Raw genomic sequence first — 27,971 nt, forward strand, 5'->3', positions numbered from 1 at the left:
GTATGAATGAAAGTCTGCTGGAAACTGTAATGCAAGTAATGAAAAGTATATTGAACTTCAATAAAAACCTTTTAGACCTAAAATCTTCACTTTGATAGTAGATACGATTGAGAATTATCAATATTAATTAAGGAGAAAAATACATATCATATAGAAACTTCCTCTGACAAGTAGTTCACAACAATTATAAGAAGGAACATTCATAGGCTAATAAGTATTGAAACAATGAAACGTAAACTTTTTCGCTTAAAAAGAGAGAACAATGCTCAAATATGTGGGCAAGAATATCGTACATCGACTATTTTCTATTAACAACAATCACCTCAAACTCAACATAAAAAGAGGATGAACACTTCTTGTTTAATTATATGGAATAGTAATGAAAATGAATGACGAGATGAAAAGTTAAAAATACAAATATCAATGATATACATGCATAATCAATAATAAAAAGAACATTCATGTGGTTAAAACATTTTGAAATACCGGATTAGAGTTGTTTGATTAAAACAAGAGAGCAATGCTCAAGTATATGCACACGAATGTTGTCCATCAGCGAATTTTTTTAACAACAAAGAATTCAACAATAACGAGAAGTTTCTATAAAAACGCTATGTGTCTAATTATACGGAATAAATGATAAATGATAGAATAATAATGTTGAATAGTATTGTTACACATAGTAATCTGCAGTACTGGGAAGACACAAGTCACCTTTTTTTAAAATCACCTGAGTCACTAAAATGAAAAGACTCGGAATCGACTATCACTTAAATTATTTAGCATTGAAAAAATGAAAAATTTGCAGGAATGGTGCGGCAATGACTTCAATTACGTTGATGTGGAGATTGTCAATCCATAAACTAGCAATGTTTATCGATAATTGTCACCTATGATGGAGTGGGTCTAACATTCAATTATACTGAGGAAAAAAAATCGAACATAAAATACCAACAGAAGCCGGACCTAAGATACATTTAAGCGACCCGATATCCCAATGTCACTCGTTACAATGGAAGCAAGCGACTTTTAAAACATGACAGGCGGGGTAACCATGGCAACTTCCAACATAATTCTGGTTTAACGCAAGATGCATCTTAGTGTCTAGGTGACACTTAATAATCATGTATTTGGCTATTGTTTATGAATTTGGTATGGTTTGGAATCGACATGTGACTTCAGCGACACGACTCGAGTGTGTCGTGACTCAACTTGGCTCGAGAATCAGGGACTAGTACCTGACCCCAGAAAATTGGTATTCAGCCAAAGTACTCAAAATATTACAATGCATAGACTTGGAAATGAAAACTCGTTTGTTGGAAATATGAATAAAATATTTTCTGTGCTTAGAGACGCAATAAAATCAATTTTCATAAATGATAGTAAATGAAAATAAGCGAAGTTAAATATACATTGACGATTCTGACAATTCTTGGTGTTTATAATTGACTTTTATTCTAGTTCATAGGAACAAGCTGATGGCCCCTACACATAATAAGATTAATAATACGTCATAGAATGGGGGTCCGTCAAAACTAAAATTTACAAATAGGGGTTTGGGAAACCTTGCCATATGGAACGTATAAACCGATTCGGTAATAGCACATTCAGCTCTTTCCTCTACACACATATGCAAACACTGGTAAATTAATGCGTATTCGAAAATTAATTCCAAATAGGATATTATTTGAATAAACACGAATTCATAATATTGCTCGCTATTCAAGCTCATTGCGTATGAGCATCGGTCGCCTTCTGTGGCGTCATAATAAAGATGGAACACATAAGGGTAAGGGAACACATATGAGTAAGCTGATTTATATACAACTCAAACTAAATTCAAATACATAAATGATGAAATCTGGATTTTTCTACTGACTAACCATGCTCACAGCTTTACCTATTGCTTGTTTCGGAGAGAAGCACAAAAAAACAATGGCGCTCTAGAAGTATGTGTACCAATATGGGAGGTAACTAATTCTGTTCGCCTACTTTACGTCAAGTTGTGTAAAAGGACTAAAACCTATGGGCAGGGGGTATATTCCATTGGCTAACATAGACAGTCCCAAACTCGTAATAGAACTATAATGAGGAAAATCGGAATAAAATTATGGCCTAACCCTAACCTGGTACACATACTACGGGAGTACCAAAACAATGGCATACACTGGTAGAACTCTGTTTAGACTGTGGAATGGACACATTAGTGGCTATATTGCCTATGAAATCTTTATTACGTCTTTTTCAATAAACGAGATAAAATAAAAAGATTTGTTTGGGATTACTGAGTAAACAACCAGGGCTGGGCATTTTTGAATACCTGATGATTTCAGAATCAAATCTCGAATACTTCGATGGTATTAAAATTAATACAGCGACGTAATGGTATGTGACTTTTCATTGTAATGGGGCCACCAGACACATAAATTACTGTAAATATATTGGTTTATCAGTTAGTGTTCACCAACAATAAGAAACATATGTTCCATCAATAACTCACTAAGAAAAAAGGCAGCATTGTTATTTAAAAATGCAAGAGGTGCAAGTATGGACATGTTTCGAACTGGCCGCAGAGAGAATTAAAACGAAAACAGCGATGACTGTGCAAAATTTGAAGATCCATTTCGACCTTTGGTGGACAAAAAAAATGGCTGCGATTCGAAATTGTCGTCTTAATCAATTCCAATAATTTACTATTCGATTCAAAATGCCCAGCCCTACTTCACGGTTAACCCCTTGACTTGTTGACCACAGCATACACTGCGGTGGGATCGGGCGTGGATTGACTCGCTTGTTGACTTTGCTGAAAGTCACCTTCACCGTAGAAGTCGTTCACAACCATGACTGCATCAGGAGAGCTGCTCTGGTGCGTTTTATCCGTCAGTTTGTTCTTCAGTGCCTTCAGCCTAAAATACAATTCAGTGACTCTTTATTGACTTTTAACTATGTGACATAGTTGACTAAGCAGTGTTGGGGAGGTCGAGCCGCTCGACGAAAAATCGAAGTAACTAGAGTCATGTAAATCAGTGATTCCCCAACCGCGGCCCGCGGGCCAATTAGGGCATGACCCGCCGAACTTGAATGATATAGTTTGACACTTTATGTTTTATTTTCATTTTTCGTTCCACATACCGCCAATTGTTACGTCATCACAGTTTGAGCATGTGTATATTCGTAACAATTTAGTTCGGTATTATACGTACCAGTGCCGGGCCCCGTGCGGGCGCTCCCCCTACTTGCCCAGGAATATCCTTTCGCTTTTAATTTTGGTCCCCGGCCAATCAACTATGGGAACCTCTTGATTCTGAATGAAATGACTTGTATTCGTCAACAACTGACCGATTAACTTACTGATTGACTCGAACCTCTTAGAACCAGGGATTCCAACTTACTCGCGAAATGACATATTACTTAATTCCAGCAGCTACAGCAAGAACTATGCTAAGTCCTCACGTTAAGAGCGTTTATTCACACACGCGAAGCAGCGCTTGGTACGCTTATGGCATGATAACAGTCTGTGATACCCGTCAGTTTCATATACATCATGCAAATAGTGAATATGGGAGAGCTGACTCGAATGACAGTATGGTCGTATCGCTCTCCCCAGTCTAAACCAAAAAACTTTGCTTATTTGCGTATTTTTTTTATCATTTTTGCAATGCTTGTTCTTCTGGTTTACGAAAATTAAATCTCTCTCCAAGATGTGGTACGTCACATCAATCAAGAGTTGTCGCGCTACTCAACATTAGAGTAATAACATTAGTCACAAATATGTCAAAATGCCTTATAAAAATCAAACTTCTCTCTTCGGTAAAAGATTACAACTTTTGTTAGAAAGTGCAATTTTTCGTTGAATAGAGACGAATTTATATTAAAATTAACTGAAAGGCTACAATATGCCTTATTGGAACCAAATTTTCTTCCGGAAATAAATTCAATAGCCAAACACAGTTTCTCTGTGACGTATGGCGTGACGCACTTCTTTCGCTATAAAAATTTGACTGCGGCCATTGTTCTATTTCGCTTCATACACATGCCGAATTTTAATACAACTCTGAATACTGCAAACAACATTGAGCAATTTAACTGTCTTTTTGAAGGTGAAATCAATTTTGAAGAAAACGATACCTATTTCACGCGCCCATTCTCAACTCCAGTTTAACAAGACTCTACAGAAGCAGTCAGTTAAGTTAAGTCTACTTTACTATTTGATTGATAATTTCAGTCACCCCCATATTTTTGATAATCATAATTTTAGATACAAAAACCTCTTTTGATTGGATAACTCTAATTGAAACGTTATTGCAAGGCCATCTCCTAACGGCCTATTAATGGGGAACATAGACGGGCGTCTATTTTGTATATAATCACACAATTCTGGTTTCAAAGTTGTGCGGAGAAATTAGGAAACGATAAATGAGGCGACTTATGCGGTCGTCTCTTTTTTTCACTCCTACATATTGTTCAGCAGATAATAGGGTATTTTAGGCTTGACTTTGTTTTCACACAAAGTCTTTTTTATTATTCATCTTGGGGTTATAACAAGTCATTTCTACATGGGTGTGGAGTTTGCAGCCTTGAGCATAGATTTTAAGAGTCTTTTAATAGCCTTTTCTATGCGGAGATTTCTTTTTTCACTCATACATAACCCTGGTTTTAAAGTGGTGTACGTCCCTCTGGGGTCTATTATTGGTGACTTTGGTGGCCGTCTCCTTTACTCAATAATACGCGAAGCTGGGTTAACAGTGGTGCGCTCTAGGTTAAGCAATGGGCACAGTCGAGTGTTTATAAATGAAACACCGAGGCCCATGTGTGACGTCATAAAACATGGTGCAAGTACATTTGGAGAAAAATAGACATTGAACCAGTGTCAGGTACTCCTGAAACCAGGTACTCCTGAAGTATGCGTACTAAGATGGCGGACATCGGAACGTAGTATGTGTACCAGGTTAGGGTTAGCTCATAATTTTATTCCAATTTTCCTTATTTTAGTTCTATTACGAGTTCGGGGACTAGCCAAGTGACTCCCGTAGTATTTGTATCTAAAATTATAACCTAACCTGGTACACATACTCCGTTCCGGTGTCCGCCATCTTGGTACGCATACTTCAGGAGAACCCATTAATTTATTACATTCACTTACTTTTGAGCCATAACGGTAATAACAATCAGTGTGACGATCAGTGATGTTCCAAGAATCGCGACCAGAATGACGAGAGATGTGTTGTTTGATGGTTTTTCTGTTTCCTCACGAGACTTAGCGTTCGGACATTGAGTGGCTGAAATGAATAATATATTAAGTGATTTTTTGTATCCAGAGAGAGGAAACAGACTTGATGTTTGCGTTTTTATTGTCGAATTTCAGAGTCAACTTACTCATTTCAAGAGTCCTGTTGCACACTAATACAAATGAGAAATACATTTTTGTTAGTGTACAGCAGGCCGCTTGAATTGGATAGTATAGTCATGTTTATTCCTGCTACAGCATCCTTGCATTATACGCATACGGATCCACCATCCTAATCGTACAGAGGAAGGATAGGAAGTTCTCGCGCAAATCAAAGCAACTTAATTCGTAGTTTTTTGGGTGACGCTCTACCTTTTTAGCGACCTTCTTTTGTTAATTATATCAGTTTAGAATACGTATTTGAAATTGGAATGGCGAGACTGAATATAACACATTTTAACGCGAATACTGTCTAATGAAGCTCTTTAGGAGAATCATGAGCGTTATATATGCACTTTGCAAATTTGACCAGCATATCTCTTCGATAATTTATGGGTACTTCCAAGGTATGTGAACCACGATGGCGGACACCTAAACGTAGTGTGTGTGCCAGGTTAGGGTTAAGTCATAGTTTCAGGTACAAATACTACGGGAGTCACTTGGCTAGTCCCCAAACTCGTAAAAGAACTAAAATAATAAATATCGGAATAAAATTATGGCCTAACCCCAACCTGGTACACACACATACTTCGAGAGTACAGAAGTTTGTTTGGATTGAAAACGTCGTTTTAGAGTTTCAACAATGTAGTTTGGTACACGATCGTAGCCAGCCCAAATTTTATTCTAAAGTATAATGACGTAATACGACGCTCAATAGTTCTTTTCTTTCTGAAGAAGGCTAGATAAAGCGGCCACTGATATCTTACAAAATGTTGTAGAGGCAAAACAATGTTGAATTGATGTGGCACTGGCAATACTGCAAAATTGCATTCAAAAAATATTGAAAATATTGGAGTCAAAGTGATACTTTCGAATTTTTGGAGTCGGGGACCCAAATCTAAAATTTGCCAGACTTGGATTCTCTTATTCAGACTTTTAAAAATTAAAGTCATCAATAAAATGAAATTTTTTGATGCCCCTGAAGTATGCGTACCAAGATAGCGGACACCGGAACGTGGTATGTATACCAGGTTAAAGTTAGGTCATAATTTTATTCCAATCCCCCTTATTTTAGTTCTATTACGAATTCAGGGACTAGCTAAGTGACTCCCGTAGAATTCGTACCTAAACATATGACCCAACCTGGTACACATACTACGTACCGGTGTCCGCCATCTTGGTTTGTATACTACAGGAGTACCATTTTTTTATTGAGATCAAAGAAAAATTCCTGAAGTAAAAAAATACTTTTAAGGGTAGTAAAATGGGAGCTCCCGAAGTATGCGCCCCAAGATGGCGCACAACCTGAACATAGTATGTGTACAAGGTTAAGGTTCAGGTTAAGCGCCATCTTAGTGCGCATACTTCAGGAGCGTCGCAAAATGTAATGTTTATATAACATAATAAAAAAAGTTGGCTTCTGCTATACCTACTCTAGGATGAACCATAAATGTTACTTCGGAATGGAGATAAACAACTTTGACACTTAGCTACGGGGATTTTAAAAACCCAAATCTGAATTAATCTCTATTATTTTTTATTCTAATTAAAGAAAAGTTTCCAAATGTTACAAGTTTTGATGTCAAAATATTGGTAAATGCTGTTTCGATACAATTCGGATCCGAATATCAACACCGGATGATCATAAACTCGACTCCTACTTCGGAATAATTCAATCGCGTCACAAACTTGTACATGTCTGTATCACATCAAAATTTTGAGTTCTGAGTTCTGGCATTTGAGAGTTTGAAGTTTTGACATTTGACAGTTCACAACCCACCTCCATTTTTCATTTCCTCATCGTCCGAAGTGCTGTCGTCATCGCTATCCGAAGGATCATTATCGTCGTCTTTGTGAAAGTAAAGAATGAATTTAGCATGAAATTTAGCATTTAGCAAAAAAAATAGACGTAATTCATTTTCGCCGTCTATACACTTGTTTGTGTATAATTGTACCCAAAAGTTCTGAAGACCCGGGTTCTGTCTTTTGTGTGTGTGTGTGTGGGGGGGGGGGGGGTATCTTGCAATTGTGTTCATCTCAGTATTATAATGTAATTATCTATCTTTATAAACAATTATGCCTAAAGAATAACGCGTTATATATTAGGCTTTCATTTTATTAAATTAAGTGTCTGTTTTTATTCTTTTTCGTTTTTTAGAAATCGCATTCGTTCTCTGGGAAATCAAGAGTTTAGAACTATAAGAATTGTCCTGCGTTTGTAATGAATTGAACAATGGCCGCAGTCAAATTTTTGTAGCGAGAGTGAAGTGTGTCATTCTATACGCCACAGCGAAACTCAATGAGATAGATGAAACAGGGAAATATCAAATAAACATTGTAAAAACTAGAAAAATTTTCAAAACTTTTAGAAAATGGTTTGAAAAAACTCATTCGTGAAAATATAACGGAAAAACATACACAGATCGATCTCTCTCAATTTGAGAAGACTATTAAATTAGGTCAATAATTTGTTGCCATCAAATTGTATAATTTTTACCATGCTAAAACCCGGTTCTGAATGGGCCTCTGATACATCTGGCCCATTGTACGCAATGGCCTAGCGGTGAAAGCGTTAGACTTGACTATGTTGAAATCGTGATTTACACACCTCGGGTTCAAGTCTATTTCACACATACTTTAAAAATTCTAGCTTCTTACATAACGTTGAATATCAATGGATGTTTATGCGGGACCTTGTTCGCGTCGAAAATGAGTAAAAAAGTCCTTACCATTTATGACGTCACATTGCTTATACTCGTAGCTGATAGTCAAAGGTTTGTTGTAGGAACGCCAGGATTTAAATCTTATGAGGCTCGGCAGCTCTTGAACGTGGATGACAATGTTGGTAGTCTCGGCCTTCGTGGTCAAGTCTGGTCGTACAAAATCCGTTTTCACGTTGCAACCGACCGAGTAAGGGGAGTAGATTACTGTCATATTCTTTGCAATATCACAGGTCTTTGGCAAACCTTAAAAATAAAAATGCTATTAATTTGTATTAAATTAACAAGCTACATTGTTATCCTGTTTAGAAGCCATATAACTAAAAAGGGAAAGCAGCGACATTGTGTGCCCTTGGCATCGCATTGTAAAAAATGACCAATGTTTCCCCGAATTCGATAAATTTCATGTAGTGAAGTCAATTGCACTAAGGGCCAAAGATTTATTTTAACCTAATAACTCTAGGTTAAGGTTTCTAGAACTATATCTTGCGATATACATTCCATTTCTCAAATTTTTTAAAAAGTTCACAAATTGGGCCCAAAAGACAGTCATCCCATAGCAACCATCTTCTTATTAAAAATAAAAATATAATGTGGGACGGGATTTAGACGATGGGGTAAAGCTTTTTAATTATTCACAAGGTCTTTTAATTTTTTCTAAGGTTTAGATTGAGTTTCTCAAATTTAAACAACTTTAGGACCTCCTGAAGTATGCACACCGAAATGGCGCACAACCTGAACTCAGGTTGTGTAACAGGTCAGGGTTTAGGTTATGCGACATCTTGGTGCGCATACTTCAGGAGTACCCAAGTTTATTTATTAAACCGTACTTGATATATTAATTTTAAACGGGAAACATTTAGAAAAATTATGTCGGTAATGAAACAAAATTCAAAAACGAAATAATAGAGGACGGTAGTTGTAGAGGTCTCGAGGGATTTTGAGATCTTCATCATTTGGTAAATTGGTGTGACGCGTCGTGTTAAGCGTTAGGAATACGCTGTCCACCGCATCTATGATTACCCAGCGTGAGTAAGAAGGTTAAAATGCCGTGAGGGATAAATATGTGCGAGCTGTAGCGCTGCTCGGACTTCCTCCACCACCAAGTCCATGGCTAACTAACCCCATACCCCGCATGAAGGAGAGGCTGTGGTTCGCCATATAATTAAGCCGTCTGATCGACATTTCGCACCCCCGCAATTGATATGTGACCCATTCAATGAAAAAGATTTTCCATCGTTGCAAAGACGAGGTGTTCCCAAACTGGGGTACGTGCACCCAGAGGTACATTATGACTTTTCAATGGGTACATTAGATTAGGTATAAGGATAGTTTTCCACAACTGCCTCAAAATATTTTTTATCACCTGATGTTACAATTTGGATACCTGAGCTACGGAAAATTCCCCAGGAAATTATATTTTCATCCCAGTAGAAGCTTTAACTACACTAACTACCAAGTCTACTTCCGCAGTTCACGTGACTAATCGTCCAATCACAGCACGCAAGTAAAACAGCTGATTTGGGAATACACGAGCAAATCTATAAATTGTCCAAAGGGAACTCAACGAACCGAAAGTTTGTCAATGAGTCGTTAGCAATCGAAAGCAGTTAAAACAAGTGCAAACCTGTTAGTTCCAAATGTCCGCTACAATACTGTGTTTCCTCCGAACTTCCATCCGGTTTATCATACCAGCGAAAAGCTGGAATATCTAATATCAAGTATTGATTGTCTCTGACTTGGTTGGGTAACCTCAATGGACCATTTTCCCATTCAGAGAATTTTTTTTTTTTTATTATGATCACCCCCCTAGTGCACCCTTCTTCGGCTTTTTCCGAGCAATCCGCGGTCGCTATAGTAATACAGATCGCTGTAAACAAAAAGGTATACACTTAATTTTGAATACGACGATTATTCACGCCTTTCGCTCCAAACAAGGGACTATACAAGTAACCACTGATATATAACGATATGTAAGAATTTACTATTAGTATTATTGGAAAAAAGTTATTATACCCTTGGTGATGTAGTGGACATGGGGTTCGAACCCGAGATGTCTAATATACAATGCAAACACAGTTAACATTTCATCAGCTGAGACGTCATGAACATTTTTTTTGCTGAAAACTCAGTCTCGTGCCAATCCTAAAATATCGCTAAAACCAAAAAGAGCAAAATAACTCAAACTTGATGAACTAATCGATGAAGGGATAAGACTAAAAATGATAAACTCGGAATCACAATAAGAGGCCTGGCAAAATGGTGGTTTTGCGTCACTAAAACTTTGATACATCTAAATCGAGAATTTTTGTTCGAATTGAATTTATAATACTTGGAAAATATGTAAGGTAATTTATGTGACTTTTGTATTTTAATGGGTACTCCAGACACATAAATTACCGAAAACATAGAATCCATCACATAGACCAGGGGTGGGAAATTACTTTTCTGAGAGGACCAGTCACAGATAATAGAATTTGTTACTGGGCCGAAGGTTCAAAACTCAATATGTAAAACTATGAATAAAAAACTTTATATTTACAAAAGCTAAGCTAACGTTTATATACTAATAATAAGCACAATGCAACAATCGGGGTCATTATGACTTTATTTTCATCAATATTTTCAACGGAAATTTATATACATAACAATCGTAGTCGCAATTTCAGCAGATACTAGTGAGCCGGATGAAACAATACGGTTGGCCCAATCCAGCCCGCGGGTCCTAATTTGCCCACAGCTGACTTAGACAGGCCGAGTGGTTACGCACAATAAAAAACATGTTTCATCAATAACTCACTATGAAGAAAAGGGTCGTCTGTCAGAATTGTATTGTAAAAAAATTAGCTTCAATAAAAAAAAATTATAGTAGAATTGCCCTCGACCTTTGGCGGACGAGAAAAAACAAGTTGGCGGCGATTCGATATTTCGTCCGAACCTATTCAAATAATTTACTATTCGATTCGAAATGTCTACTCTAGACGTACTTGGTAATAAAAGCAAAATCTCTCAGCAAAATTACACACAACCATTGAATTACAAAAACTACTGAGACAATGCAGAATTATAGCTTACAATTACGCTTCAATCAATTACGCGATTAGGAAAACAGTTAGTGAATTATTAAATCTACCTGTTATTATTGCGATCATTAACAAGATCGATTTTGCCTGAACACCGAACATTTTGTGAAAATTTGATGCTGATCCCGGTTGAGGAATATTTCCTGTACTCTTGTTGTTATTTCGGCAAATATAACTTTATGCTGAATATCTGCAGCATGAATAAATAATTGTCATTCATATTAAACTGCTTTGAGTCACGAAAAATGCTCCAACCTGCCACAAACTCGATAATTCCGACTAATTCCCGTCTTTCGCTTCGAACAAGGCCATGTGCAAGCATGTCTGTCAAGCACCGACATCTAACGGTATCTACAGAGTAACTATTTTTGTGAATCCAGAAATTTCTCGATTCGGCAGACTTATTACACCCGGCGTTAGGTGATGAAAATGGGAATTAAATTCGAAATTTTTAGGCTCAGATGCCAATATAGTTAGGCCCAAAGCCGTTTGCTTCGCACTAGGCCCTGTACGAGAGTTCACTGATATCTAACGGCATCTACGTAGTAACTATTTCTGAGAGAACCATAGTTTCTCGATTCAGCATTGTCTACCCTGCTTATTACACTCAGCGTCAGGTGATGAAAATGGAAATTAAATCCGCGATTTTTAACAGGGCAATAAAGTTAGGCCCAATGTCTTTCGCCTCTAACAGGGTCTCGTACAAGAATCCACCGATATTTAACGGGCTCTACGGTGTAACTACTTTTTATAAGATACCCTCGCTGCCGCTTAGAAGTCACAAAGATTACATCGGGCTTAGTAACAGGTCACCGAGGATACACGACTGCTTATCACTATTCAAGTCGTCAGCGTAACTTACAGTTGAAGTCACTCAAGAGTACATTACCTTTCGTTGCTCTATACCAGACATGGGCACACTTCGGGCCAAATCCGGGCCGTTGGGTATTTCAATCTGGCCCGCCTGATGCTTACACAACCAAACTAAAAATTTTGATGTTTCAGTTAAAACTATCACAACGAATTTGTTGTGATTGCAATCAAATTTAGTTTTGTCACGAGGCTTGCTTTTGTAACACTGTGAATATTGTTCCTAAAATGTAACCTTTACGTCACACTTACATGGCCCGTCAGTCTAGATTGGCAAAATGTTTGGCCCCGGGTCTGAAAACCATGCCAAGCCCTGCTCTATACTGGTACTATAGCAACAATAAAGATGACTCCTTGCTGAACACCAACACAAATGTATTTCTGTGACGTTTCATCTGACTGAGGTCAGACTTATTTTGTCAGGTATATTTCAACGGTGATAGTTGGAGTGGAACAGTCAATAAAACGTTACAGAAATATATCTGTGTCAGCAAGACTCTTAAATCATATAGAATTGCCATTTCACATTTCACCAAGGGCGCAAAATGCAATATTTGGGTGTTCTGATTCTCTAAAACCTTTCAACTTTTAGCTACGAAAATAGTAAGCGTAATAGTAAGCGGCAAGACTCTTGGGCGCTCCAGTAGTATGTCTAACAATATACTAATTTTGTTCGCCTACTTTACATCAAGTTGTTTAAATGGACTGAAGCCTATGGGCAGAAGGTATATTCACTTGGCTAACACAGACAGTCCCCGAACTCGTATTAAAACTAAAATAAAGAAAATTGGAATAAAGTTATGGCCTAACCCTAACCTGATAGACATACTACGTGATTACCGACTCTTAAATCAAATCAAGCACTCATACTGGTGAAACCCGCGCCTATTTATTCGCTGACTAGAGAGTTACATCAAAAAGCCAGCTGGCTGTCACAAAGCAGGAAGTGAGGCCTTGAACACAATTGTGTTCCAGGGATTTCATTAGTCAGGCAGTGCGGTGTATCGGTGTGCGATGCAATCAAAACGAAAGTAAAAATAACAGGACGCTATTATAAAAAATGCAAGTTACTCATGCTTTTCACTGTCATTAAGATTTTTGTGCTTGCGTGGCTCATGACAGAAAAGACGGTACTCACGAAGTATGTGTACAGGGTTAGGGTTAGGGCTAGGCTTGCACGTAATTTACGGATTTACGGAATTATTTCGAGTTACGGAAGCGAAGTTACGAATTACGTAAAGTCGTAATTATTGGTTGAGCGCTTTCGCGATTGAAACGAGCTCTCTTCAGAGCAGTCAATTCCGTCGATTGTAAAAAATTAAAGTTTAAGTAAAAGAAATTAAGAGTTCCGGTATTCGCAGCCGTTTTTCTCTCTCTTGTTAGGCAGATGGGAAGGCATAACGCGTCATTTACTAACCTATTATCAACTTATCTAGAATGGCCAATGTACATATTAACCGTAGATTAGCAATAGAATTGTGCTGAGACCGATGGACGTCAACACACCTGGTTTCAACTTCTTCGGGTGAAATGACTAAAGAATGTAAGAGATCAACTTGTCTATTTGTAAATGCCGTGATAATTAATGTCGCGCTTATCAAACAGCAATATAAAGATGGAAGAGAAATTGCGTAATGAACCAACGCAACTTCGTCTTTCGCGATTGAGACGGCAGAGAAACAACAATACGACGGGATTTCCCGTGTTTATTCTGCGCGAGATCCATTTTCTATTACAAAATCTTGATGTTCTTTTACCGATTTTATCGTTATATATCTGTCCGGATTTGGCATTGCTCAATATGTTTTTCACAATGCCTCGCAATATGTCGGTCAAATATGATTACCTGTCTTTACCAAATGCGGCAACTCATTTTGATTTATCGTCGACTCGAATACCACCGGCACTCGATCAAACTTGTGTCAATCTTGGCAAATGGGATTGTCGACTTGATTAAAAAAAATAAATTAATATTTTCATGAGTGCAAAATAAATGTCACAAAATGCATTGTTTCGCGATATAACTTTGTATTTTCGGAGAAGGCATGTCATATAAGTACGGTATTTTTAATAATGCGCAAATATTTAATATTTGATCTAAATTTATCGCAAATAATGTTATAACTTTTAGGCCGCGAAATGATTTAATGTAAAATGAAGCATGGAATTCGGAATATCGTCAATGAGTCGGCATCAATAATTATTATAAAATGCTAACTAAGTAGTAAAGTCGGATATTGTAAAAACGGTGAAATAACAAGTCTTCGTCGCGAGGCAAGCGAAAGTATAATCAAACGAGAGAATACGCTTGTAGTTGATTAATAAATTAGCAACCCGGAATTTTTATTTAATACGAAAGTCGTATTAATACGTTAATACGATTTTAAAAAAGTGAACTATCGTTTCCTAAATATATTACCCGTGTTGGTAATGATAAAATATAGATAAGCTAATACAAAAGATAAAAATCAGAATAAAATTATTTTGAATTCACTACTTGGTATTTGTCTTTAAATCTGTCGCCGGCGTGTAGTACTGCCGGGAATATGAAAACCCAACTTCGATGTCCCATTCGGAATAGAAGTGGATTAAATTGGTTGTTATGATAGGTTTAAATGTGGGGAAAAAATATCGCAATTACGGGGTCATTACGTAATCGATTTGGCCGTAATTACGGAATTGATTTTTGTCAATTACGTGCAAGCCTAGTTAGGGCATAATTTTATTTTGAATTTGCTGATTTTAGTTATATTAGAAATTCGGGGCCTGTCTGTGTTAGCCAAGTGAATATACCCTCTGCCCATAGGTTTCAGTCCCTTTACACACTTGATTTAAAGTAGGCGAACAAAATTAGTTACCTCCATATTGGTACTCATACTTCAGAAGCGCCGAAAAGGCATTTTTATATCGCAGAAACTCTGCCCTAACGGTTTAGGATAATTAGGTTTCATACGATATTTCACTTGTTTGCGGTATGTTCAGTTATTTCTTCACGAAGTTGAAGTGAATGTTATTCAAACCTGTTATCGGGAATAGCAATTAGCAACATTCAATTTTTTTTTTAATTAAAAAAAATGTCACCCGAAGAAACAACATGTAACTAATCACCATAGACTATGAGCGAATGAAAATAAATACAATTATCGGCTAGATTTTGGAAGAAGCCGTAACCGATCAGCGGCGGCGGCGAAGAGTCCATCAATTCTTTCGCACAAAATTAGCTTTGTATGGGATTCATGCTAGCTACGAAAGTATATTTGTGTTAGTAAGCAGCAAATCTCATGAATCAAATCAACTAATCAAACTGGCAAAATCCCCGCCAATTTATCTGCTGACTAGAGAGTTACACCAAAAAGTCAGCAGGCCGTCACAAAGCAGAAGGCACACAATTGTGTTCCAGGAATTTCATTAGTCAGTTTGTGCAACGGTATCTGGGTGCAATGCAACAAAATAGAAACTAAAAATAACAGGACGCTATGATAATAATGCGCGTTACTCATGTATTTCCCAGTCATTCAAAATTTATGTGCCTGCGGAGCTCGTGAAAAGAATTTGTTATTTCACTGAAACGATGCCCTAATGGTTTAATTATGTTTTATACGAAATTTCATTTTTTTGCGTTATGTTCAAATATTTCTCCACATAGTTGAATGTTCTTTGAACCTGTCATCGGAAATAGCAACATTCGAATTTTTCTTGAAAAAAAAAAAAGAATACAATTTTCGAATCAACTGACCCCCCCCCCCCCCGGACCCGCATGGGGAGGAGATTTTCAGTAGGACTCTCTTTGGGGGCTGGGGGGATTCTTCAGTTGGTCTTAGTTGGGGTGGAGATTCTTCATTTGGGTACCCTGATCTTCCGTTGATCCCAATTTTCCAACAAAAGAAAAAACATTTAACTTATTCACCATAGACTATATACTATGAGCAAATGAAATAAATATAATTATTGCAAATGTTTCCATGATGTGATTCAAACCTTTGTTCGGGTGGTTCTAGAAAATTTCGCCACAGGAAATTTTGCCGTAGAATAAAAAGAGTTAGGTTTTTAAAGTATCTTTTTATTCAAAAAAATTCGTTATTTACGAGTATACCCTAACCCTATAAACCTACTGTTTTTATCACATATACCGGTACTTGTTTCACAGCAAAATGCTCTTGCGGCGATTTTTCAAGCGGCGAAATATCCTACGGTGAAATTTTCGGACACGGTTTCTTCTGGACAAGGTTTTGACCGGCACTGACATGTACGGGTAACGACATAATAAGGTAGAATTAATCAAACGCTATCAAAAATGTGAGCATTAATCATGCTTTTTACTGTCATTCAAAATTTATAGGCTTGATTGCCTGGCGATTTAAAGCGTTAGATTTATTCGTGTTGGCATTGCAAGTTACGCATTTAATTCAAATCCTATGCCTACTACCTCACTCACCCAGGATGATTTTAATTGGGTAGTCAATGCTGTATCGAAAACATTAGATATCACATTAAAAACATTGGATATCAGTGGATGATTTCACAGGGCCTTATTTAGAGCAAACGGCTTGGATAAGTCTCTTGTACAAAAAGTATATGTGCGTGCGTAGAGCAAAAAAGATTTTTTTGGTAATATTATACGTTATTAGTAGATACAGTATATTTTAGGTGACTGATACATAGAATATAAATAGGGTTATTAATAACATTCCCTAGCCCAGTGGTCGGCAACCACCGGGCCGCGGCCCATTGCCGGTCCGCGGCCCATTGCCGGTCCGCGGAAAGGTTACTACCGATCCGCAGTAAGGTGTCACAAAAACGCAGAACGACCTATTGGCACATTTACAATCTAACAACCACAGACCTTACGACTAAAAAACAGCACTCAACAGCAAACTAGAAAAAACACAACGCATCTGAGCAGCACGTCTGACTTCACAAACAATTTTCACGTCAATATGTCTGCTGCGTCAATTACGTTCGAGGTTGTCTTAAATAGAACATTGGAATTTCCAAAGATGATGAGCTGAGCGTCTTTGCGATATATACCTTGGCAGTCTTCTGGTCAATACTTTTAGAGGACCAGACATAACAAGAGAAGCTTTACACTTTACAGTCATTGTTACATTTTTCAATATGCGAGGTCGGGTTTTCAATATTAACAACTAGGAAAACGAAATACCGAAGTGAGCTTGAACGTAAAAACACGTTACGTGTATCCCTGTCGACCATGTCTCAAAATTGGAAACAGTTAATGGCCAGCAAACAAAAACAGATCTTGCATTAAATAGCATCATATTTGTTGTTGAATATATATATTGTCAACATAGATTTTCTAACGCATATGATTTATTACATAAGCTTAGTAGTTCGTTTGTATACAGGTGGTCCGCTAAAATTTGAGTCAGCTTTTACCGGTCCGTCACTTAAAAAAGGTTGCCGACCACTGCCCTAACCAATGAAGGTTTCCCCAAACTAGGGTCCGTTATGACTGCATATGAGATCCGCAACGGTATGAAAAGAGCCTGGTCGATCTTTAATGATCGACTACAATCCGAAAGACATTGCCTGTTTTTGGTTAGGCGTTACGGACGAATATTCATTGCTATCAGAAAAGGCAATTGAGATTTTAGTGCCCTTTGTAACGACCTACATGTGTGCGGTAGCATTTTCAACCTTCACCAAAATGATGACAAAATGCAGGTCGAGTTTTTCCGTCAGACCTACGAGTTTGATACTAGAATTGTCGTTTGTGTATTTGTGTTGCAAATGAAAATTATTCTTCTCCGTAGATTAGGCACATAAATTGATACGACATAGGATGGGATCCGTCAAAACTAAGATTCAGAAAAAGGGATCCGCGGCTCTGAAAATTTAGGAAAATCTGCACTGATGAATATTGGAGCGACTACGCCTTTTGCTCTCTCATGTGGGTTTATTGGATTCATGCGCACTGGCTGTCAATATACTAGAACCAGAATCAAAACGGATCTCAATCAATTCACTTTACATGAATTACTAGAAGGCCACCTTAACCAGAGATGTAGAAATAGCGGCCCGCCACCGTTAATCCATTTAGTGTGGTCCTAATCAACATTCAGCTTTTTCTCCATCAAACATGAAATCCTGATTCGACAGTTTATTTTTAATTAACATGGGTAATAATACATAAAGATATTTATTCTTGTCGCTGCGTCGAATCTTGCATTTTTATGATCTGGGTTTATTCGTTGTGTACATGGAAAAACTAAATTCTATATGTGACCCAGATAGATGTCAGTTAGTTGGTTATATAGCCAACCGACAAAAATGTTGCACATCCCTGTTGAGTTGACTCTTTGCAACCAGGTAGTCGATTTTAAAATTCCTGACTTATACAACCATGCCTGCGCCAATCTGAACCGGTAACATTCGCTAGATGTCTGAAGTTGATTACATTGTCCATCAATAAAAATGTTTCACACCCCCGATCTAAACGGTCTATCTAATCATGAGACCAATTTTAGTGACATATAGACGAATGCCTTCATATAAGAACCTTTTAATTTCCTATTCATTGTCTTGATGCAGTTTGTCTTTATATTGTCATGGGCAAATTATGGCCGCGGGCCAAATTCGGCACGTTAGGTGCCGATGTTGTCACAAGCAAGGTGTTCGAAATTTTGATGTTTCAACTGAAAAGGAGGACAAGGAATTTGTTGAGATTGCAAATAAATTTAGCTCTAGCACGAGGCTCATGTTTTTCCACTTTTGCTTTTGTAACACTGTAAATATTGTTCATAAATGTAACTTTTCATGTCATACTTACATGGCCCGCCAGTCTAGGTGGGCGGCAAAATTTTTCGCCCGTGGTTCAACCCCCCCTGCTTTTCACCATAGTTCTTAGCCTTTGCCAATTCATGTATATACATTCGAAACGTCGGTTAAACTATAAGTTTCTCACTATTTGTATGTTTTACTATTAAAATCGAGTATTAATCATCTGCGTGTGTGACGTAGTTTGGTATGTCCGCTAGATGGGGGTGATGAGTTTTGTTAATTTTTTGCCAAATTTGTCGGACTTGAATGTTTTATATTAAGATGTTTATTTTATGATGTAACTTGTAACATTTTCAATCAATTAATAATCACATAATAATAACATATATAAAGATAATATTGAAAAAAATAAACATTTTTTCATATAAAAGATTAAATATATAGCAATAAACGTTCAATGATCTATATTTTTTGACATTGCTTTCTATGAATCGAACTTTTCTCAAAATCTTCCAGATTGTTCAAAACATTGGCGTGTGTGGTATTTGTTGGAATCACATACAAAAATGTCACATACAACATAAAGACAAACACTCTATTCAACTTCTATGTATTCAACCACAGCTTTAGCACATAGTCTATATTTGAGCAATATAGTTTCACATACATTATAGAATCACCAAAAAAGATGTCACATACGATACAAAACAATTATTTTTTTTATTATTTATCAAGAAATGTATAGAACATAATGGATGTTAAAGTCACATATTCCATTTTCATACAATAAACGAAGATGTCACATGCAACACAATAAGAAACATTTCTTATTATTCCAGTTATTTCTTTACCACGTATGATAGCACATAATGAATGTCAGAGCCACATATTTTTCTCACAGATATTATAGAACCACACAAAGAGAAGTCATGTACAACCCAAAGCAATCATTCCACATTCCTTGACTTTGTATGTTTCGAGAGATGTTAGCGTCACAAACCTTTCAGGTCACGTGATTTCTTTCACAGATATTTCCATAATGACTAATCAGTTTGAATCTTTTTTCTTCTTAATATTTGCCGGAAGAATAGCACATAGCGGATCTCTGAACAACATATTTCCTTCACACACAATATAGGGCAATCACATACAAAGATGTCACAGTTCAATAACTTTTTGTTACTCAACTTCAATTATAGCACATAGTGAGTGTTAGAGTCACATATTTGTTTCATATACAATAGAGAACCACATACACGGTATCACATATAACACAATAACAAACAAACACATTATAGTCCAACATTGAATATTGCTAGAGATGTTATCGGATACAGTATGACGACAGTATCACAACTATTTCAAGGCACGTGATTTCTTCGAAAAACAACAATGTCATTAAATTCCACACAACAAACAAAACCATGTGTTTACCGGTATTTGCAACTGAATACGTGATGAGCAGCATGGATTGTAATATTTGCATATTAACAGATGATGGGGGGGGGGGGGGCTGGGGGGGGGGGGAGGATTACGGCCCGCGAAGTGTATCATCCAGTCCACTTGTGTCTGCTGTGAAAATGAGACTATGGTTTATATGGATATAAATTTTCAATTAAAATGTCGATGAAAATAACGTCATAATGACGACGATTGTTACATTGGGTTTCCTATTATCATATAAACGTTAGCCTAGTTGTAAATGAACTTTTTATTTATAGTTTTTCTTATTTAGTTTTGAGCATCCGGGCCAGTAACTAAGTCTATTTTTTGTAACTGGCTCACTCAGAAATGTAATTGCCTACCCCTCTTTAACCCCACGATGATAAGGGTATGGTTAAAAATTGAATTCTGTGAGAATGTCTTCATAAACGTTTAACAAAATGGTGGCACCAGAATTAGTGTGGGTGGCACCACAGTGTGTTAAAGGTAAAAAGTATAAAGACTAAAGTTAGTCTTCAATCCCATTACCATGGACGTGCCTGTTAATTATTGGGTACTCCCGAAGTATGTGAACCAAGATGACGGACACCAAAACGCAGTATGTGTACCAGGTTAAGGTTGAGTCGTCATTTTATCCCAATTTTCCTTATTTTAGTACTATTACGAGTTTGGTGACTAGCCACGTCACTCCCGTAGTATTGTACCACCTGAAATTATGGCCTAACCCTAACCTGGTACACATACTACGTTCCGGTGTCCGCTATCTTGGCCCACGTACTACGAGAGTACCCTTAATATAAGACGCTCTGTACAGAAGACAGGTTCAATGAACAATATGTTACGAAAGACCCAAGTACGATTTGAAGGGGTCATGTGGGTTCATCCAGAATTCTACCTGTGTAACACCAGGTCGATGTAATTACGAACGACGATACCGTGTATTCAATGACCTGGAATCCCTCCGCAAATAGTAGGTATGGGAAAGCGAGACGAAAACACTTGCAAATATGCAAATAACATCGGAAAAACATGCTTATTTACGCAATCGTCCTGCTTTTGTGACGAACGCGCTGTTTGTTGAATTTGATGATGAAAATATTGTTACATTCTTTGAGTAATATGATTCATTTACGATGTATTATCGGTGTTAAATTTTCCCTTCTTATGGCTTTTCCATATATATTCTAAGGTCATACAATAGATTACACACATTAGATTACACTGAGCTCAATATGGGACGTTCTCGAATTCCCTTCCTTCGTCGTAACCATTGACAGTGATAAATGACTTGTTTCATATTTATCATCCAACAAACAAAGTCTCTGCGGTTCACATATAATGTTGCCATAAAACAAGGAAGCACTGCTCTAATAAATGTCACAGATTAAATAACAACAGCAAACTCTTTGTACCGAATGTCACAAAAAGGTTTGCCCGTAGATTATCAAAAACAGTAAACATTGGGGTCGAATTTTACCAGGGGAACACTGACATTGATATTTACCGTTTTGTTACTCCTGTAGTATGTATACCAGGTTAGGGTTGAGCCCTAATTTTATTCCGATTTTCCCTTTCTTAGATCTGTTACGAGTTCTGGGACTGTTTGTGTTCGCCAAGTGAATATACATACCCCCTGCCCATAGGTTTCAGTCCATTTACACAACTTGATGTAAAGTAGGCGAAAAGAATCTAACAAAGTGTTAACAGTTTGTCCGAAGGTATAATTTGTGATCGCGCTTATCACTTTGCCTAGCCTGACCCCAAACACAGGTGCTCAACCCCTAATGCACATATGATGCTTCTAAATAAGCTCATAAGTAAAACACCCAATATTAAACTTTTTTCGGAGAAAGATTTTTTAACGCAAGGTCAAGCGCGCTCAATCAGAAGCAAAGAAGACTCACCTCTGAGCAAAGTGAGCAAGTAATGAAACACAAAGCGTTGTTCAGAATTAGTTATTTTTAGAAATAATTTATGTAGGTAGGTAAACATGAAACGTATTCCAGACTTGAAAATATTTGAATTAGACTCTACGGGTAATCACTGCAGAGGCAAATGATACGACTACAAGGAATTGGGGAGGCCGAATAGCTGTTATTGGTCAACCAATGCAATACCAAGCTTTGGTGAGAACTAGTTAGTAAATACCGATTGGCGCGTGACTTGAAGCAGAAAAGTAGTCGCGACCTTCTGTTCAACATCAATTTACTAAAATTATACGTTTGCTTGATGTAAACACAAAATCCTATTTACAAATATTGAAAATGTCGCTGCCCTTGGTGGGATTTGAACCCAAGTAACAAGTTGATGTGAAGTATTCCACCCACTCATGATGAAAAATACCGCTGCCCTTGTACCAATGAATTTGAATAAAACCACGAAGTGATGGATGGAAATAACGCCGCCCTCGGCGGGATTCGAACCCAAATCAATAAACAAACAATGGGAAGTATTTCACCCATTCATAAGAAAAAACATACTGTCTTCGATGGGATTCGAACCCACGCCAATAACAAATCATTGCAAACTATTTCACCCACATTTCAGAAAGTGATAACGCAGCTTTTGACAACAGAATCTGAACCCCGAGCGAACGATACGGGTAATTAACTCCATATGAATGGCGCCCGACTTGACAAATCTATTTTTAACTCAGACCTATTATTTAGAGTTCAACAACATTGCGGCTGTCAGTTCAAAATGCTTCCGAGATGGGGGATTAGGGTCGGAATGTGTGAGGACTGTACTATTTCCTTTCAGTAAATATGTGAAACTTAAGTAAAGGTTCAATTCCCTAATCTTCTTTGATTTTATTACAGTTTTAGGCCTAACAATATATTGCAGAAGCATATTCTGTTAATAAAAACGTCTCCCGCGATAGGAGTGTGGTAGGACTGTGCAGCCTGCTTACCAATGAATAGACTTATGGGCTATATGAATATTTGATGTGATAAGGAGTGTCAAGTTTGATTCTGTATACTATTTTCAAGTCTATTACCGGTCGTGTAACGTCCGTAAACATTTTCAGCAGAATCTATTTTCCTTTTATTATTACACTGTCAGTGAGTATTGCGGCTGCCAGTTCACAACTACTTTCGAGATGCGGGGTTAGGATTGGAATGCAATATTTAGTATTCATCAAAGATGTGGAACTAAGTTGGGTTCAGTAAGTTTAATTCAATAACAATATCAAGTTCATTCCTTTTATATTATTACATTGAAGTGTAATAAAATCTCAACAACTAGTTAAAAAAAACTATTATGGAATGTACTATTCGATATTCATCAAAGATGTGGTACTAAGTTAGGGTTCGCTAAGTTTAATTCAAAGCCCATTCTTATTATCATATCACATTGAAGTCTTATGTATTGAAAATATCAACAACTATTTAATATAACTATTACCGGTATTTATCAGAATTTACTCACTACTAGGGCTGGGTATTTCCGAATATCAAAATGTCTAGCCATACCACTTAAATAAATCTAAAAAATGAGTGATTGCTGCGAGGAAAAGTATTATGTCTATTGGAAACGAAAGGATTAATTTGGATTGTTTCACGACGTATTTGTTGTGGTGAAAAATTGCTTTTCTCTGCATGAACCGATTAATTTTAAATTTACAACTTAAAGATGAGGGAAGTCTTGTACTTTATTTTTCTGGGGCCCGTGGGGTCGTTATTTTTGTCTATATTTAGAGATGAACTGAATTTTCAAATGATATTTAGAAATAATATTCTTAGGTAGGTGAACACGAAACGCATTCCAGACTTAAAACTATTTGAAATAGACAGGTTGATATCTAGTTAAGCAGCCAGTGAGACGTCATGCATGGGCCGAATATCAATTTATTTTTCAAAATAATTTTTTTTGGTCATTAATGGCCATTGATGCCGCGCCAAGAGATGCAAAGACTATACATAATTAGAGCGACGAAATATCTCTAATGCTTTTACATGGTGTTAGGTGGGGATTCATTACTCAAATACATACAGGTCGTCGGCTTGTCTCGATTCAATCTGGTTTCAGATGAGAGCACGAAGATGAATAAGCGCGCCCAAGTCCATTTTACTTCATTTACGGTTGGATAGTAAATCGACGTGAGTAAACCTTTACACAGGAGAGCGTCAGGCGTGCGTGCTTCTCTCGTTTTATAATTTGAGAGAATACGTGATTGCGTAGCGTACGTAGTCACGCATGATCGGGTATTTGAAAAAAGTTGAAAGAGAGAGAGCTCTTTTTGCGTCAAAAGTAACGTTGTACGGATGAGAAAAATTACTTCTGACAAGATATACAGCCGTCTGTGGCCCATATAGCAAAAATTTTGCGTTCAAGATAGTACACTCGTCCTTTTTAGCATACTCATACAACTTTGCCATACTTGTCTCACACTTGCCCATTTGTACCCCACTTGTTTAGGCGTTTTGGTCTAATTGGTCTAAATTTTTTGGTCTAAAACAAAATATTCTTGTCTTTACAGCAACATGTTTCTGTGAATTGAAATTATAGCATAAGTCTGTGTGAAAGGAGTAAATATAGTTTTACATTAATGAGGACAAAATTTTAGTATCACTTTATTTTATTGGCACTTCATAAATGGTTGTCGAAGGTTTTGGCAAGTGGTTTCTCAGTGGGCGTCACTAGATCATCTGTACATGTCACATAATGTCAAATATTTCTTATTTTGTTTTTTATGTAGCAATACGTAATTTCTTGGCGTCATATTATAAGATCCATATTATCTATCTATATATATTCAGAACGCTGATTACACCATTACCCTGTACTGGTAGGCATACAGGAAATATGGAGGAATTCCCAATTCCTAGGAATTCCCGAATGCGGCCTATACATGGGATGATGGGGCATAAATAGTTTTAAGAATTCTTCAACGTCACTTTGTAGCATAATTTTAGTAACTAAGGGGATTTTTGCGAGTGGTTACTCTCTTCTCTGAATACGTCATTAATAAAAGTATATTATGTTTAGAAAAATATGACAACGTTGAACTATTCTTAATTTCGCTCTCTATATCGAATGATAGAAATTAAAATAGTTTTGCGCTTATAGTGACATGCTTTGCCATGACGTCAGCGACTGTATGAATTGAGTGCTTTCGTTTTCCTTCTCTGTATTACGTCATTGGTTATAGTCATTCACGACGGAAGTATTTAACACACTTCAACATCCTCATATAGGAAGTGGAATCAACCAGAATTAGTCTCTTGACTATTACTATACTTGGGTATATGAGTGGGATGAAAATGGGGATTAACGTAGCAACTAGTTTATGTCTGAGATACCAAGTTTGGCACTGACGATTTACTCCATTGTAATCTGTTTGAAAAGATAAAATTCAGTGCTTAGGACAATTAGCCAATGATATTATAACAGAGTTACTGTGTTTTTGTTTTGATTAGAATCAGGACTACTAAGCTACACAGGATAACCACCGTTACAATACATCACTTTATCCAATTTCTATTAAAATATTGAAAGTGTCGGCTCGTACACTTGATTCTCGTTACTAACGTGCAAAACATTGCAGCGTTTCAGAAACAGAAATTGGTTTCTCTAAAATGTCGACAAACGAGTTCGTCATCATCGTCGTTTGCAAATGAGACATTTGTTTCCGTAAAAGTATTAATACCTGAGTCACCCGGTGAGTCGGAGAAATGTTTTTGTAATATTAACATATTATTATTTTGCATAATCATACCTTTAATATTTGCTTTTCATATCATATTTCGGTAAATAGTTTCATGAGCACAAGAGCTAACGCAATGATTTTAGCTCTTTAAACATTCGTAGATTCCTAATAAAAGTGATGTTTCTCATTCAACCGGATTATTTTACGATTGCGTCAAATGACAAACACTTTTTCTATCCGAGGCTCTATATACGAACAGCCACTAATATCTAACAATAAGTAAGGAGTTACTGTGTTTGGAAGAATCGGAATCATTTGGGCTCGTCGTTGTCTTCCCTATTTGTTATTGTCGTTGTTGAAACCAAATTATTCATCAAATCCTTCGGAATTTGTTACATTAATTACATATTTTGCCCCGTAATTTTTTACGTTGTTTAACTTAGGGCTTGTAGAAAATATAATTTCGGGATATATTGAAATGAAATTCCAGTCGGATATGGTGAATTATGCTAATTGACTCATGAACTGTACCCGTGTGAGAACTTGTAGGTCGACTTAATATTAAGCCTGTCGTCTTATCCATGAGCTGATAAACGCGGTTATATAATTTTGTATCCAAATGTGCATCCCATTTTTCCTTAAATCTCGTCTCGAATATGAGACTAAGAAATCCGGTTCGACTCGCAGTATTGCTCGTTTTGTTAGTGAGTCATTGCAGGGACTTACCTTCACCCCCCTATAGGGGATGATGATCTTCTCTAAAATTTCAAATATTTTCATTAATAATAGCTTCGCATCATCATTTGCGGTTGGCATATGAGAATTCGTACTTGGCGTGAGATGCATCCAACGAAAATTATTATAACCAGAAAGGAAGTGTTATCTCGATATATATTATTAAAATAATTCCACAGTTGGACAGTAAATTATGCTCAGTGACTCATGACAACTTATGAACGATGCCCGTGTGAGAACTTGTAGGTCACTCTATTATTAAGACCGTCTTCTTATCCGTTAGCTGATAAACGAATGATTTGTACCCGAATGAATATCAAATTTTACCTCAAATTTCTTCTCGAATATAAGACTAAGAAATCCGGTTCGACCCGAAGTAATTCAGGTTTTGTTAGTGAGTCATGATAACCCATGAATTATAGCTTTACAGTATCAATTGCGGTTTCATAGGAGAATGTGTACTAGCGCGCTTTTCCATAATCCCATGTAAATGCGATGTCGCCGACAAAGATCATAACAACTAGACGAGGAGATTGATCCGCTAGAGTTTGTTTAATATTTTTCCCGCGATAAAAAAGCCTATAAAATAAATTCACCTATCATACCCTATCTTAGTTTTAATATATTTGATGCATAAGCTTGCAGACAAAGTGAATATACAGCAATTATAGGCCTTGTTATTCCCACTTCACAACAAGCACGATGTGTGAATGACGAAACAGGGTGATAAAAACGCGACTAACGATGCCAGAAAAGCAAAGGAACAAAATTTCAAACTTCAAATTCAAAAAAACTCAATTTACTTATTTGCATTATAGTTTGGTTAGAGCAGGGGTCGGCAACCTACGGCCGATCTGGCCCGCGGAGCACTATAATCCGGCCCGCGACGCTCCACTAAGTTATGGTAACAAAACATCCGTTTTGACGAATATATTCTTTATATTATAACCTAACAATTATATATTTCACAATAACTTTGCTTAATTATAATTAAGCAAATGGCAACAAAACGCAGAAAAGTTGATGCTAAGTGCAAAGGGTTCAATGGCGCCGAAAATAATCGAATGGAATTTTTTGAGATGCAATGAGGAAATAAATCTATACTCTATTTAAGAGATGTATCACTGCTTTATTTTTAACAAAAAAGGTATCATCCGTTCGGTTTTTCAACTTTCTAAAAATATGAGCGGCCCGCCAATGACTTGCAACCTTAATTTTGGCCCGCGAGCAACAAAAGATTGCCGACCCCTGGGTTAGAGCATTAATCAGTAGTTTATATTCCAACCATACTGAAATAAGAAACATACAAAATAATCTAAAACGGCATTTCACGATGAAACGAGACC

General features: G+C 37.0%; 1 protein-coding gene across 1 annotated transcript; it reads right to left on the reverse strand.

The window, feature by feature from the left end:
• On the reverse strand, window positions 1–11,381 carry LOC120329937 (uncharacterized). Its single transcript, XM_078118953.1, has 6 exons — window positions 11,240–11,381; window positions 9,734–9,976; window positions 8,116–8,352; window positions 7,167–7,235; window positions 5,144–5,279; window positions 1–2,906 (listed from the first exon to the last, which is right to left on the reverse strand). The coding sequence occupies exons 1-6, from the start codon at window positions 11,289–11,291 to the stop codon at window positions 2,729–2,731; spliced, it is 915 nt and encodes a 304-aa protein (XP_077975079.1). The 5' UTR covers window positions 11,292–11,381; the 3' UTR covers window positions 1–2,728.
• Window positions 11,382–27,971: the final 16,590 nt, after the last annotated feature.

This window comes from Styela clava, chromosome 12 (genome assembly GCF_964204865.1).
Source record: "Styela clava chromosome 12, kaStyClav1.hap1.2, whole genome shotgun sequence".
NCBI lineage: Eukaryota > Metazoa > Chordata > Ascidiacea > Stolidobranchia > Styelidae > Styela > Styela clava.

Bases quoted from the DNA above. Each gene is read 5' to 3' on its own strand.
- LOC120329937 (XM_078118953.1), bottom strand. From the start codon at position 11,291: ATGTTCGGTGTTCAGGCAAAATCGATCTTGTTAATGATCGCAATAATA. The intron at 8,353-9,733 runs GTTTGCACTTGT...TTTATTTTTAAG, and splicing joins CGGACATTTGGAACTAACAG to GTTTGCCAAAGACCTGTGAT. The intron at 2,907-5,143 runs GTAAGTGAATGT...ATTGTATTTTAG, and splicing joins ATTACCGTTATGGCTCAAAA to GCTGAAGGCACTGAAGAACA.